Genomic DNA, 16,070 nt, shown 5'->3' with positions numbered 1-16,070 from the left:
ATTTCTAGTATTTAAATTCAAGGTCAAAGTCAAGGGAGAGTGATCTGAAATTCCCCTCGGCTTATACTCTATGTTCCTTACTAATTGCAGGGCCTCGTAGTTACCTAGTGCCATGTCTAAGCGTGAAAGAGTAGAGTGTGTCCCTGAATAACAGGAATACTGCCGGACATTTGGGTTGTGAGATCTCCATAGATCACACCACCCAATCTCTCTTAGGAGTTGACACAAACGTCCCTCTGATAATCTCTCTGGGCGATTTGCTGGTGGAAATCGGTCCAATTTATTATCCAAGACAGTATTAAGGTCTCCCACCAAAATTATAGGTACATCATCCTTATTATCCACAAACTCCAACAGATCCAAAATGGTCTCTGTTTTAAACGGAGGCGGAACATAAATATTTGCTAAGACTAGTGGTCTGTTTTCCACAACACAGCTCAAGAATACGTAGCGACCCAGCGCATCTATCCTGGCTTCTCTGCAGGAAAATGAAATACCTCTACCTACCAATATGCTCACCCCTCTTGAATATGAGGTATAGACAGAATGATATTGCTCTTGGAATTTGTAGTTCCGAGCATATGGTTTGGTATCATTGGTGAGGTGAGTTTCCTGCAGACAAGCCAGTTCCACGCCATACGCCTCCATCGCCGAGAACACCGCTGCCCTTTTAGCCGGGTCGTTCATACCCCTAACATTCCAGGAGCCTATTTTTAACGTTTTTAAGGACATCTAGCTAGGATAAAAAATAAAAGAGGAGAAAAAAAAAAAAAAAAAAGAAAAAAAAAAAAAGGAAAAAAAAAAAATACCAAAAAAAAAAAGAAAAACCAAAGCCTTTGAGAATTCGTGACTGCAAAACCTACCAATTCTATAATTGTGCTAGCCAAGCTAAAAGAGGAAAAAAGGAAAGAGAGTGGAGAGGTACAAAGAACTCCCGTATCCAGGGATCCCTCTCTCTCCGCTCTACATCCCCTAATTGCAAATTCAAAAACACGTGTACCAGTATTCGTTGCCTTTGTAAGCCCCCCCCTTTTAACTATGTGTGATTTACAAGCACCCCTTTGCCCAACCCTATATCTCAATACAAACTCCCCTCCCACCCCCCCTCCCACCCCCCCTCCCACGATATTAATCCCCCCTCCCGCGTCCCCGATTCGTGACCCCCCCATTTGCCTAATTAGGCTAGCCCTGGGGGCTGCACTTGTGACCTGGTTTTTCCCCCCACCCAACCATTCAGAAAACAACTCCCCTCTCGTGAAAAAATAAGATACATTGTGTCTTACTACCACACTCTTACCCCCCTCCCCCCTTCCCACTACCCTCTTCCAAACTTTCAGAACAGTATTTAAAACATTCAAAAACCGTGTAAACACATCATTTGTTCGTGCTTCCATCTATCACACCCCCCCTTCCCCCCCCCCGTGTCCACTACTGTTTGCTCTAGAAAAACGAAAAAAATTTACAAAAGAAAAAGGAAGGGAGAAAAAAAAAAAAAAAAAAATTTTTATATAATTTTACCATTTTCTCCCTTCCTTTCCTAATTTAACTAACCTTTATTCCACCCCTAGCTCAGTAAGTCCTTTTTGTTATCTTCCAGCCATTTTGTTGCCCCTGTTGTTGTGTCAAAGAAATGGGTAGTCCCTAGGGCAATGATACGCAGGCGAGCGGGATACAACAGGGCATACTCCAATTTATAATTCCGCAAGTTACGTTTAATGTCCCTGAATTCAGCCCTTCGTTTTTGGAGGTCTGGGGAATAGTCGGGAAAAAATAGGATCTTAGTTCCGTTGTACAGAATATCCCCCAATTCTCTGGCCCTGCGCATCAGGGTCACCTTATCCCTGTAGTTAATAAGCTTCATAATTATTGGTCTGGGGTATCCCCCTGATGGTGGGGCCCTACTTGGCACTCTATGAGCTCTTTCAATGGCAAATAGATGGGAGAAAGTTTCCGCCCCAAATATTCCCCTGAGCCAATTCTCAAAAAACTCCTCGGGGTGGGGGCCCTCACATCGCTCCGGTAGTCCCACCACCCTTATATTATTTCTGCAGGACCTGTTTTCCATTTCCTCGATTTTAGCGCTGTGCAGACCCATCTGCGTTTTTAATGCCTTAAGCTCTCGTTTTAATGGGATTAGATCGTCCTCGGCCTGGCTTACTCTCTCCTCCAGTGTTGTTGTTCTAGCGATAGTCTTTTGTAGCTCTTGGCTTACTATTATTAGCTCTTCCTTTAACCCGGTTAACTGGGCACACAAATCTGTTAGGGAGGCCTTACAGGAGTTGACTGCGCATAAAACGTCTTTCAGTGTGGGTTCCGCATCAACTGGAGCGTTGTGAACAATAGCATTGTTGGTCACTAGTCCTGCGGACACCCCCTCTGAACTTTTACTGCTTGCAGTTTTTGTTGCGTGCGTTATCGCTGGTCCTTTTCCTAGGCTCTTCCTGTCCCCTGCCTGCTGTCTGTCTTGCTGGTGCTGGATATTTTTAGATGGAGATGTGGCAGAGGTGGAGGGGTGCGCAAATTTTTCAAGTTTAGCCGCTGCTGCCGCTGCTGCCTGATTTCCCTTCTCTTTTGAGGTGCGGGTCGTTTGGGAGCTAGAGTTCTCCTGTGGCTGCATCTCTTCACCTTTTTTCCTAGTCATCTCTAATTATATTGGTCCAAGGGATATATTGACAGATTTAACCGTGCGCAGAATTTGTGCAATGCAGCCTTTACTTTTCCTTTTTGTTTTTATTACTTTTTTTCCCCTCTTCCTTTCTCCCTCTCCTACTCTCTTCCCCTTTTTCCCTTCCACTCCCCCTCACCTCTCCTCACCCGCTCTCACGCAACCTTCTCAACTTTCCCCTCCCTCTCCTCCCGCCACCTACCTCCTCACACCACCCACGGTAATGTCACAGACCCAGCAATATCCTCCAGACGGGCACTTAGATAGTCGATCAACCAAGGAACAACCGATAGGACTGCCCCGTCAATACTCCGGGCTACAACCCCCTCCCCCGACACAGCCCTCCACCAACCAACCAGGGTATATTATCGCCAAAGTAGAAAAAAGACGCAGGGAGTCCGTGTAATAAAACTGCCAATGTCTTCGCCCCCCCCCCTATCCGCGGTGGTATCCCGCCCCACGGAAGGTAGGTGGAGATGATCCGTTTTTCAATAAGCATAATAGATGGCAATGCAGCAGCAGTAGCAATAGTTGACAGTCAACACTTTGGTGTACTCACATATTAAAGCTCCTGGCGGTGGCTCTAACTCCTCTTTACTTGTGCACACACTGTACACACGCTGACTCAGCCGCCTTCTCCCGCTGACGGCGGGATCGTTGCCCGGGCAACCGCTCGAGCAGAGAGCAGAGAGCCCGACTCCTCTCTCCCCGCCCCGAGGGCTCGGGTCTCGTCCTCTCCCGGGCGGCGGTATCACACTCCCCGCGCCACACTCCGACTCAGACAAGCGGGCGGGGGTGCCAAGCAGCCGGGTAAGTGTACCACAGGGGGAGAGAGCTCACTCGAACAGGCTTCAGGCGCAAGTTACAGCAGAAAGACACGGAGGCATCGGGCTGGGGGAAGCTCGCGCTCACCTCCACTCACTCCAGCATCCGGCCTCACTTCCGGTCACGCCCCCCTTAGCAGCGCTTTACCGCTGTTATAGTGGTGCTTTTCGACCGCTAGCAGCCAAAGAAAGGGCCAAAAGCGCCCGTGTTGCAGTGCTGCCGAAGCACTTTGAAGGAGCTTTGGCAGTGTTGCTTATTCATTTCAATGGGCAGGGCGTTTTGGGAGCAGTGTATACACCGCTCCTGCACCGCCCCAAAGATGCTGCTTGCAGGACTTTTCCCGTCCTGCAAACGCACCGCCCCAGTGTGAAAGCACTCGGGCTTTCACACTGGGGTGGCTTGAGATGCGCTTTTCGGGCGCTATTTTTAGCGCTAAAGCGCCTGAAAAGTGCCCCAGTGTGAAAGGGGTCTAAGTGAGGGGAGATCCCCTCTAAGACAGGTTTTATGGGAATTGTGTTCCCACTGGAGGATTTCTCGTCACTTTCTGTCTTGAGGAGAGTGATCACCAGGACAGTTTTTCCTTTACGTATATATTACATTCCACCCCCAGTTCGGTAAGCATTGAAGTACATTGTGTGGTAGCCCCCCCCCCCAAGCTCCTGCATGCATCAGTTTGGAGGTGCTTCCCGTAGACTGCAATGACAGGCGCCCCCTTTAGGACACCATAGCACATTGGAAACATAGGGTTCAGCACACAAATCTAAATAAGTTCTAAAGGCTGAGAGCTGCAGCAGGTTACCTCAATTATACCATTGTGAGGAAAGAAAGAGAAAAGAACTCCCAAGGACTTTTGCACAGCTTACAAAAAATGTACAATAATATATGCTTTATCAATCCAATTTGATAAAAAAAATCAACAAAAACAGCAACAGCAGCATGAGCTTTGGTATACATCAAAAATGTACATGATAAATGTCCAAGGGACACTAGCATTGAACAATACACAAGAAATATATGTCTCTGTAAATGTTATTGTTAGGAAATACATCATCATCAATCATATTTTGTTCGCGATCTTCTTCAGGCGAACGTGGACACCTATAATATGTCATTATATATATCATAATACAAAATATTAACATTATTATTTAGAGAAGGGCAGGCCTGCATATACAGGTATCCAATGTATCAGGGAGTCCTACCTTCAATGAGGAGAATCATTTATAGAGCAAGATAAAAACATTAACCCAGGATATTCTCAGGGTGGTCAGCCATCAAGGGCTTGTCAGGAACCATGAATCAGACTGAGACAGAAGTACAGTTAAATCATACTTGTTTAATAATAATAATAAAAAAAAAAAAAGGTAAACAGAGTAAACGGTGTCAAAACATAGCCAGAGTTCAGGAACCGGAACGGATAGTTAGACAAGCCAGGATCTGGAGCCAGAAGGAATGTCAGCCAAGCAAATCTTTAACAGGAACACAGGAGAGCGTCTCTAGAGATGTGACCAAGGCGAAGGCAGAGATCATCTGGACTGGACAGCTTAAGTAGGCAGGACTGATGAGCAGGATATCAACAGGTGAGTCACCGTGAAGAGATGGGAGCTGCCAATTAGCCGACAGCTGAGCGGCCAGCTCAGAGAAGGAAGGGCTGAGCCCAGCCCTGACAGGGCTGCATTACATTTATTTCTTAGTATTACACACATTGCAGACGCACCTCTGCCTCCTCTTGTCCTTGTATGTCTAACACAGTGTGACCTCCTGCAGGCTCAATTGGATTCCTCACTCACCCCCTTGATGGCTGACCACCCTGAGAATATCCTGGGTTAATGTTTTGATCTTGCTCTGGTTATACATGATTCTCCTCATTGAAGGTAGGACTCCCTGATACATTGGATACCTGTATATACAGGCCTGCCCTTCTCTAAATGATAATGTTAATATTATGTATTGATATATTATAGGTGTCCACATTCCCTTCGAAGAAGATCGCAAACAAAATATGATTGAAACGATATTTTTGATATTATTGATATTTCCTAACAATAACATTCGGAGACATATTTCATGTGTATTGTTCAATGCTAGTGTCCATTGGACATTTATCATGTACATTTTTGATGTATACCAGAGCTCATGCTGTTGTTGCTGTTTTATTGACTTTTAGATCAAATTGGATTAATAAAGCTTATATTTTTATAGTACAGTTTTTTGTAAGCTGCGCAAAAGCCCTTGGGAGTTTTTTCCTCTTTCTTTCCTCACAATTGTAATTGGGCTAGCAGAACCCTGTCCACAACCAGGGTAGGTGGGTTCCATTCTTTGTTTACCTCAATTATACCATAGATCACAAACAAGTTCAGCATTTCCATTTAAACTGGAAACCTCTTTAAGAGATGGGTTTTGCAGTGGCTTCACACCTAGGTTGCCTCGAGAGATCCAAAGAATAATGTCTAAAATAATACCATTAAAAAAACATGGTGTGTGTAATCAGGGGGAATGGTAAAGTGCACGCTAGCAGTTCTCATGCAGTTATTCCAAGATGATGCATTCATGTATATTTTAATAAGGCTTTAGGATTCCAATAATAGAAGCATTTTTGATTTTGGAGTAGGCACATCACGCACAAGAACACATTTGCTATGCCACCACCCCCGACACTGGGTCAGACTTTAGCCCTATCCTAATTTAAATTTCCTAGCGATTCTTCCTTCACAGTAATTCACACAGACACCTTTAGCCCCCTTTCTGTTAGTGGATCTGAATTATTATACAGGTAAATTACATCGGGCAAGAATGAGATATGTGGGCTGCTGTTCTTGCTCCTCCTCTGAAAAAGCCGCTCGTCTGACTGCAATACATTTGGGTGCTTTCTAAGTCACTGACTTGGTATGAATAAATAGAAAAGGAAGTCTAATTTTTTTTTTTCAGCTCTCGTACCTTTATACCCCTAATAAACCAATGCAATTTTTACAATTACACTTTGGGCCTGTTTATTTAGTAAACACATACATTTTTTTTTTTTTAGGAACAAACTAGTCTGAAAGAAATATAGAAATAATAATAATAAAAAATAAATAAATGAATAAATAAAATTAGTAGATTTTTTTTATAAACAAACAATTAAGTTAAAGTGCAAATGAAAACTGATCTTAGCACATATATCTGTAGTGTTTACTCGTCTCTCTCCAAAGCTCTAAGTCATATTTCTCTCTGATGCTCTGTTCCCGTTATCAGTACGAGTCACTTCTGAGAAGTTCACACGTGAGATAACATGAGCCAAAAATGTGTGTCGGGGAGGGAGCTTAGAGGAAGATAAGCAGAGAGCTTGTCTATTCAGAATACCGTTTTGCATGTTCCTTCATTCATGTGGAGGGTGGGGGGTTTGGGGGGGTCCCTTTCTTCCATTCAGCTCTCACACAGTGTAATTACAGTCTCTCCACCCACCCCATGTACTGCTGAATAATAAAGAAAGATTTTTAACATGATCTGCACTTTTGAAAGGGGAAGACTGCAGATATACAAGTAAAACTTATGTAGGACGATTTCTTTCATCTCTGTGTATCATCTGAGGCTGTTCACATTACTGGTTATACGTGAGGGTTTACATCCACTTTAAAGAAAAAAATTAGCTAAGGGTAGTAGGAAAGGAAGGTGTTAAAAGAATAATTCCAGGCATAGGTATGTTACACATAGTTACATTAGTCTGGCTTGGACCAATATAACTACTGTATGTACAGTATATACACTATACCTGACCGATGCCCCTGGAAACTAGAAATCACAGAAGTAGACACCACTACTTTAGTGATCACCACTTGTTTCCAGGTCCCATGCTGGGTGACTGTTCTGCATTGTGAACACAGGAGGTCAGCCGCCTGGCATGGGCACCATTCAGAGAATGACTTGCATTTTCTGAATGAATGCAAAGCATTCTCTGATTGGACAAGGTGGAGAGGTAGAGCTGTGGACTAGGTGGAAAACATGATGTCAGAGAAGACTTTCCATTTATTCAGAAAATGCAAAGCATTCTCTGAATGGTACCCATGCTAATTGGCCAACCATGCTGAATGGCCAATCTGTGACCGCAATGGAAGAGAGTGGCTCCTTGGCGGTACCCAGAGCAAGTGGGGAACAATGAAGTAGCGTTGAATACTTCAGTGATTTCCAGCTTCCAGGGGCATGGCTGAGAGCACTGATCGGGAGCCGATAGGCTGCTGGTTTTTGCAGCATGCTCGGCCGGCTTCTGTCAGGCCGACTGACATACACACGGGCTGGTTTTTATTGAACCAGCCGATGTCTCCCAACATTTGGCCCGTTTGTACGTGGCTTAAAGAGGAGTTCCGCCTGCCGTTTTAAAAATGAAAAAAGTCAGCAGCTACGCATACTGTAGCTGCTGACTTTTAACATTAGGACACTTACCTGTCCTGGAGTCCAGCGATGTTGGCACCGCAGCCGATATTTACATCGGCTGGTCAGATGCTGCCGCTGCCATTGCTGGTGAAGGCAACCTGGCAGTGTAGCCTTTCTGCTTCATGGCCAAGTCCCTAATGCGCATGTGCGCTGCGCTCTCCCACTGACCGGCATTAGGGGAGGGAGGAGAAGGGGATTGGGCCGAGCTGCTGACGTACTTCACCGCAGCTTGGGCTCCTGGAAGTAGGAAAGGGGACCTGTCAAAAATTGGTCCCCGTTCCCCCCTGAAAGATGCCAAATGTGGCAACGGAGGGGGAGAGACAAATAATCGGAAGTTCCACTGTTGAGTGGAACGCCGCTTTAAAGCTCAAAGAAGAAAGTTGTCCCTTAACTATAGATTGCAGCCTACAGCAGGAACAATCTACCACTTCAGTTCTAGCAAACTGTAAAATAAAAATAGTTCAAAAGACATGACTTCACCTGTTTTAACAGATGACAGCAAGAAATCAATAAAATCTGCAGCTTTGTAAAATAATACTTCAGTAGAGAGAATAATAGCAATTGTCTATACACCCTCTTAAAAAAAATGAGTTGAGACCCCAAACACATAAAAATGATACACCACCACTTGGTGCCCTAGCTTTCTCTAGGATGAGAAGCACCACCATACACTACAGATGACGAGTGTTTGTATAGAAATACTGGGGTGACATGGCATGCTGGGACATATAGATCCAGCACTAGGTGAAGATAGAGATTTCTTACCTTGACGTTATTTCATACTCACCAAAGTAGCAGGAAGAAATGTTCTTCCACATATTTTACAGGGCCTGAGATCATCAGGGGATATGCTTTCTGTTAAAATATAACATTTTAAGAATCAGAAACAAATTCAAAAATGCCATTGCTGAAACTCCTGTTAAAAAAATTGTTCACCCAATTAAAATATACTGTATCTTTTTGCAGTTCTTTAAAAACACAGTTTTGGATAAAGAAAAGTGAAGGTTAGTTACAGTTGGGTATACTGCAGTCAAAACAGAAAATAAACCTTATACATATCCCTTACACACTCCGTTCTTCATCCAGGCATGTGTTGTAGTACACCAGTCAACCCCACTGCCTTTTGTCTGGTGATCCTGGAACGCATCTGCTTGAGATGCTGGAACACCCTCCTTGCTGCCTCTCACATAAATTATTTGGATTCATACACATGCGAGTGATATGTTTCTCAGATAGATGGGTCTAAGAAAACGTGAATGTGAATGGTGATTCAAAAAGCTGAGAGAAAGCAAACTACACACCACAGGCTTCATGAAGTACACTCCCTATGGGTGTGCATGGATGACGTAAAACTCAAATGACCTGCTTGGTGTCTGCAATCGCTATGCTCTCAGGTACAGTTCTACGTGGCATGAGAACATTAGGGCTCATTCACCAGCGATTAGGGCCTGTCTGCCAATTCTGGCAGCAAAAATCAGCAGGTTAAAGTGATTTTTGGGGTTTTTTTTTTACCTTAATGCATTAACTGCATTAGGGCTAAAAAACCTTCCACTAATTGTTTCCCCCCAGCTCCCCTTGAAATCACTGGAGTCCTGGATTGATTCAGTGCGGTGCCCATCTGCAGCAGCGCCGGTTTTCTTTCTCCCCTCTCACAGGCTCAGAGACAGCAGCGGGAGCCATTGGCTCCCGTTGTTGTCAATCAAATGCTGAGGAGGGAGCCAGGGGCAGGGCCGACCAGAGCTGTGTGTGGCAACAGACGCACACAGCTCACCTCCGGAGCAAACCCGCAGGTGTTCCCTTATAGCAGGGGTCTCAAACTGGCGGCCCACCAGCTTTTGCGAAACTACAAGTCCCATCATGCCTCTGCCTGTGGGAGTTGTGCTTGTAACTGTCAGCCTTGCAATGCCTCATGGGACTTGTAGTTTTGCAACAGCTGGAGGGCCGCCAGTTTGAGACCCCTGCCTTATAGGAAACAACTGGCTGCAGCCTTAACCACTTGCCGACCGCCACACGCCGATATACGTTGGCACAATGGCAGCGGTGGGCAAATGGCCGTACCTGCACGTCCCCTTTAATTTGCGGGGCTAGTGGGCACGTGCCCCGCCACATACTGTGTGACCACACGCACGTGGGTCCAGCGGACTTGATGTCCGCCAGTGTCCCGCAATTGTGTCACGGAGCGGCAGAACGGGGGGATGCCTATGTAAACAAGGCATTTCCCTGTTCTGCCTAGTGACATGACAGGGATCTACTGCTCCCTGTCATCAAGAGCAGTGATCTCTGTCATGTTGTAGTGAGCCCATCCCCCCCACAGTTAGAATCACTCCCTAGGACACACTTAACCCCTTGATCGCCCTCTAGTGTTTAACCCCTTCCCTGCCAGTGTAATTTACACAGTAATCAGTGTATTTTTATAGCACTGATCGCTGTATTAATGACAATGGTCCCAAAATAGTGTCAAAAGTGTCCAATGTGTCCGCCGCAAAGTCGCAGTCACGATAAAAAAAAAAAAAAAAAAAAAAAAATCGCAGATCGCTGACATTACTAATAAAAAAAAAAAAAAAAATAATAAAAATGCCATAAATCTATCCCCTATTTTGTAGACGCTATAACTTTGTTGCAAACCAAATAAATATACGCTGATTGCGATTTTTTTATACCAAAAATATGTAGAAGAATACATATCGGCCGAAACCGAGAAAGAAATTTTTTTTTTTTAATATATTTTTTGAGGATATTTATTATAGCAAAAAGTAAAAATATATTGCTTTTTTTTCCAAAATTGTCGCTCTTTTTTTGTTTATAGTGCAAAAAATACAAACCACAGAGGTGATCAAATACCACCAAAAGAAAGCTCTATTTGTGGGAAAAAAAGGATGTCAATTTTGTTTTGGTGTAACGTCGCACAGCAGTGCAATTGTCAGTTAAACCGACGCAGTGCCGAATCGCAAAAAGTGCTCTGGTCAGGAAGGGGGTAAAAATCCTCAGAGGCTGAAGTGGTTAAGAGAGTGGAGAGCGGAGTGATATCAGCTGCACTCTGCCTCTCTCTGTAGCAGAGTGGATGTTCCTGAGTGTGAGGAAGACCTGTCCTGAAACTGCTCACTGCCTGAGGAAGACTGTGCATTGATTTTGGTAATTATTTAAAACTGTCAGTGTTGCTGCTGTCAGGATATGGGGATGTCTAATAATGATGCCTGGATAGTGGACTGTCTGCTGCTGGATATTAGGGGCCGTCTCCTGCTGGATATTAGGGGCCGTCTCCTGCTGGATATTAGGGGCCGTCCCCTGCTGGATATTAGGGGCCGTCCCCTGCTGGATATTAGGGGCCGTCCCCTGCTGGATATTAGGGGCCGTCCCCTGCTGGATATTAGGGACCGTCCCCTGCTGGATATTAGGGACCGTCCCCTGCTGGATATTAGGGACCGTCCCCTGCTGGATATTAGGGGCCGTCCCCTGCTGGATATTAGGGGCCGTCCCCTGCTGGATATTAGGGGCCGTCCCCTGCTGGATATTAGGGGCCGTCCCCTGCTGGATATTAGGGACCGTCCCCTGCTGGATATTAGGGACCGTCCCCTGCTGGATATTAGGGGCCGTCCCCTGCTGGATATTAGGGCCGTCCCCTGCTGGATATTAGGGGCCGTCCCCTGCTGGATATTAGGGGCCGTCCCCTGCTGGATATTAGGGGCCGTCCCCTGCTGGATATTAGGGGCCGTCCCCTGCTGGATATTAGGGGCCGTCCCCTGCTGGATATTAGGGGCCGTCCCCTGCTGGATATTAGGGGCCGTCCCCTGCTGGATATTAGGGGCCGTCCCCTGCTGGATATTAGGGGCCGTCCCCTGCTGGATATTAGGGGCCGTCTCCTGCTGGATATTAGGGACCGTCTCCTGCTGGATATATTTCCACCCCCCTGGATTGGACTTGTTTTTCCAGCACAGCCCACAGATGCTCCATGGACTGAGATCTGGAGAATTTAGAGGCCAAGTCAACACCCCAAACTCATGGCTTTGTTCCTCAAACCATTCTTGAATTCATAGACCAGTCCACCTTCTTCTATTGCCCCTTGGTCCAGTTCTGATGCTCACATGCCCATTGTAGGCACTCTTTTCTATGAACACGGGTCAGCATGGACACCCTGACCGGACTGTAGCCCCGTACACAGTGTGAGAAAATCGGGCGAACGATCGGCTAGCTTTCCCTCCATGTTTCACAGCAAGTCAGAACCGAGGATATAAATAACGTATCAAAATTCTTGTACGACAAAGGCTTTTTTCGTTATTTGTTGTTTCTGATCATGCACAGTTTTTCATATCTGATATTTCTCGTATGAAAACAGTACACATTAAATCATTTGTTCTGTTCCCGTACAATAAAAATTGTGGAGTTTGCCCCTTCAGAAATTTTCATTCGGAAGGTCGGAATCGGCTGTAGAAAGAGGTGTACACACTATCAGAAAATTGTACAATCGTTCCTCGGATGAAAATGTTCGCATGATTTTTATAGAGTCTGTGGGATATGAGGCTACACAGCCCCATACACAACAAAACTGCAATGCCCACTTTTTATGCTTTCACATTCATTTTAGAGACAACATGTTTACTTGCTGCCTAAAGCCTGGTACACACAGGCAGAATATCGGTCAGGTCAGCTGACATTCAGCCCATGTCTCTTAGATTAAAAACTCTAAGGAGCAGAGCCCTCTGATTCCTACTGTATTAAAGTGTATTGTATTTGTACTGTCTACCCTCAAGTTGTAAAGTGCTGCGTAAACCGTTGGTGCTATAGAAATCCTGAAGAAGAAAAAAGAAGAAAGAAAAAAGAAAAAAGAAAAAAAGAAAGAAGAAAAAAGAAAGAAGAAAGAAGAAAAAAGAAAGAAGAAAAAAGAAAGAAGAAAAAAGAAAAAAGAAAAAAGAAAAAAGAAAAAAGAAAAAAGAGGAAGAAGGAAGAAGGAAGAAAAAGAATGTGTATACAGTGTGTGGCAACAAATGGCTGAGAGCACTGACCAGGGTGTTCTTGCAGGGTGGGGGGGGCAGTCCCCCTTTCAGAACACAATAGATCAGCAGGGAAATTGATGTACTAACATCAGATAGTTAGTACAGTGGCTGCCTAGTTTTCTTTTTCTTTTTTCGTTCAGCCCGCTAGATTGAACGAAAAAAAAAAAAAATCTGATAATGTGTACCAGACATAATATATTCCACCCAATTTTAGATGACATTGTAGCGAGATTTATCATAATTATGTCTGATCAGTGTATAATGCTAGTACCCGCCTGCTTTAAATCACTGCACCCTCTGGCAATGGACTCAATGTAGTTAAACCAGTTTTCACACTGGCATGAAGGAAAGATCTCAGACTGCAGCGATTATGTCGGCACACGAGTTGTGTTAGCTTGTGATAAACGTTATGGCAGCCAGGCTTCATATGAGTAAGGTCATTGTTCAGCATGGAAACTCAACTGAAAAAAAGAAAACATAGCGAGCAAACAAGACATTTCAGGACCAAGTGAGCAAACCCTTGTCTGCAGACAGATAAAAGAAGAAAGGGAATGTGGAAGGTAGGGACGATGAAGTGACGGCGGGAGGACAGTTGCTATGTAAAGAGGAAGGAAGGTCACACTGTCTCTATGTGGTCTCCCAGTAACTCTGTATATTTCAAGTTTCCAATGCAGACACACTCTGATAAGCTGTGTGTGTAACGTCCAGATATCGAGGAAGAGATCGCCGCCGATTGCGGCAACTTCACCCTCCAACGACATGCAGCACTGAATACAGATTAGAGTTACAATAACTCACACAGCCTAGTGAGCCGACCTCAAAAAGTAGGTCTAAAGCCGGCCATAGAAGGATCAAAATTCATCCGCTTCAGCAGGGACCGGCCCAATTTCAATCCACGTATGGGAGGGAGTGTTGTGCTAAAATTGTTCTACCAGTCGGGTTTTTATTAGTGGTGCACCAAAATGAAAATTCTGGTGCCGGAACCGAAAATTCAGGATGCACTTGGCTGAAACCAAAATTGACGGTTTTTAAAAAAATTATATATTTTTTATAAATAATTGTATTTTTTTTTTTACAATAAAAGTTTTTATTGAGCAAAATTAGGCAACACCAGCAACATCAGTTGGTTACATTTGAACTCAAAGTGATTGTAAGCCTTCGTTTTTTTTTTTTTTTTAATTTAAAATAACAAACACATCATACTTACCTCCACTGTGCAGCTTGTTCTGCATAGAGTGGCCCCAATCATCCTCTTCTGGGGTCCCTCGGCGGCTCCTTCCCGAATCAGATAACCCCCTAGGAGAAGCACTCTCCCAGGGGGTTACCTTGCGGGCGCGCTCCCGAGTCCAGCATTTGGCGTCCATAGACACGAATGCCAGACTCGGCCCCGCCCCCCAATGCCTGCGTCAACAGCAGCGGGAGCCGATGGCTGCGCTGCTATCAATCTATGCAATCAAGAGACAGGACCCCATGCAGAGAGGGACAGCGCGTCTCCACCAAGGGAATTACGGGGCTCAGGTAAGTAAAACAGAGGGGGGCTGGGGGACCGGTCACTGCCAGAAGTTTTTTCACCTTAATGCACAGGATGCATTAAGGTGAAAAAACACGAGAGTTTACAACCCCTTTAATCTATAGGGCCTCATGTACACTGCTGCTGGTAAACGGATGTTCAGAGGCAGTTGGATGCTTTTTTTCAGCTGCCCCTGAACTCATCCAATGGTATCCTATGTGTACATGTACTCAGGGTCGTTTAATGTCGTTTTTAAAGTGGTGTTCTGGCCAAAATTATAGTTTTTGATTAAACATACCCCTATAATACACGAGCTTAATGTATTCTAGTAAAGTTAGTCTGTAAACTAAGGTCTGTTTTGTTAGTTTATAGCAGTAGTTTGTTATTTTATAAACTTACAGCAGGCCGTGGCCATCTTAAGTGTGGGCATCTGAAGCCAGACTGTACTTCTTCCTGGATCTCATCCTTGCAGATCTTGCACATGCTTAGTGCAGCACAAGCAGTGTAATAGGTTTCAGGTCAGGTTTCCATAGCAACGGCAGTGTCAGAGGAAGTTGCCGCCCCTTTCCAGAAGGCATTGCAAACAGGAAATGATGCGATGGGCCACAGCCAGGGAAGAGGAAGTGAAAAATGAATACAGCAGATATACAGTAGGTGCTGAGAAAAAAAATATCCAATTTGTTTACAGTGCACAGTTTAGTGAGGGATGCTGAAGAGTTGTAAAAGTGGGTGGAACTCCACTTTAAGCAGTTGAGTTTAGAGGCTTTTTTGAAGAGCAAAAAAAATGAGTTCAGACAGACGGACGATGAGTTTAGAGGCATTTCAAGCACCAAACACTTCTAAGCGCGGTAACTCACGTTTAGCCGCGTTTCGTTTACAGGCGTTTTTCATTTTTGGCTATTTTGAAAAAAAAAATTTTTTTTTCAAACACTTTTAAACGCAGCATGTAAAACGCGGCAAAACGGACGTTTTAAACGTGGGTCACTATATTTCAAGTTAAGTCGTTCAGGAGAGGTTGTAAAAACGTCCCGTGTACATTAAGCCTAAAGGGTGTAGCATAATATTAACATTATTCAACAAACATTTTTCATATGTTTAGGAATTACAAATCTTTGTTCAATAGAATGAAGTCCGCCGCCTCCGGAAAGATACGCAGAGAACAGGGGACTTCATTTGAAACAAGAAAAAATAAATAAAAAATTTAAAGATAGACACTATGCGATCTAAATAGGAAGTAAATAAACAAATAAAGGGTCAAAGTTACCCTGGTGGGGTGTCACAGGTATTAATAAGTTCTATTAATGGTAAGTCATAACAAACAGATGTGTTGGTTGAGCTCCTAAGTGGTACAATAATGGCTCAGGAATACATTCACCCTGTTGTCAGACTATCATAAGCTTCAGAGTATTTAACCACTTCCTGCCCACCATATAGCAGAATGACGGCCAGAAAGTGGTTTCATTATCCTGACTGGACATCATATGACGTCCAGCACGACAAGCCGCGGGGGCGTGCAGCGCGGCGATTGGTTACGTGGTGTTTCAGTCTGACACACCGCATCTCCGATCAAGGTAAAGAGACTCTGACGAAGGCTCTTTACCACATGATTAGCTGTGTCCAATCACAGTGTAAACAGGAAAAGCCGTGTATCGATTTTTCCTCCACTCAC

General features: G+C 44.6%; 1 protein-coding gene across 2 annotated transcripts in view; it reads right to left on the bottom strand.

Moving 5' to 3' along the window:
• Positions 1–16,070, bottom strand: part of ZC2HC1A (zinc finger C2HC-type containing 1A) — a 177,407-nt gene that overhangs the window by 143,336 nt on the left and 18,001 nt on the right. For both annotated transcript variants that reach the window (XM_073631849.1, XM_073631848.1), the window contains exon 2: positions 8,688–8,755. In XM_073631849.1, the coding sequence (XP_073487950.1) occupies positions 8,688–8,755 (68 nt within the window). The remainder of the gene's footprint in view (positions 1–8,687; positions 8,756–16,070) is intronic.

Source organism: Aquarana catesbeiana, linkage group LG05 (assembly GCF_042186555.1).
Source record: "Aquarana catesbeiana isolate 2022-GZ linkage group LG05, ASM4218655v1, whole genome shotgun sequence".
Classification (NCBI taxonomy): Eukaryota; Metazoa; Chordata; class Amphibia; order Anura; family Ranidae; genus Aquarana; species Aquarana catesbeiana.
The sequence above is the reverse complement of the archived record's forward strand: the minus strand, read 5'-3'. Positions and strand labels throughout refer to the sequence as shown.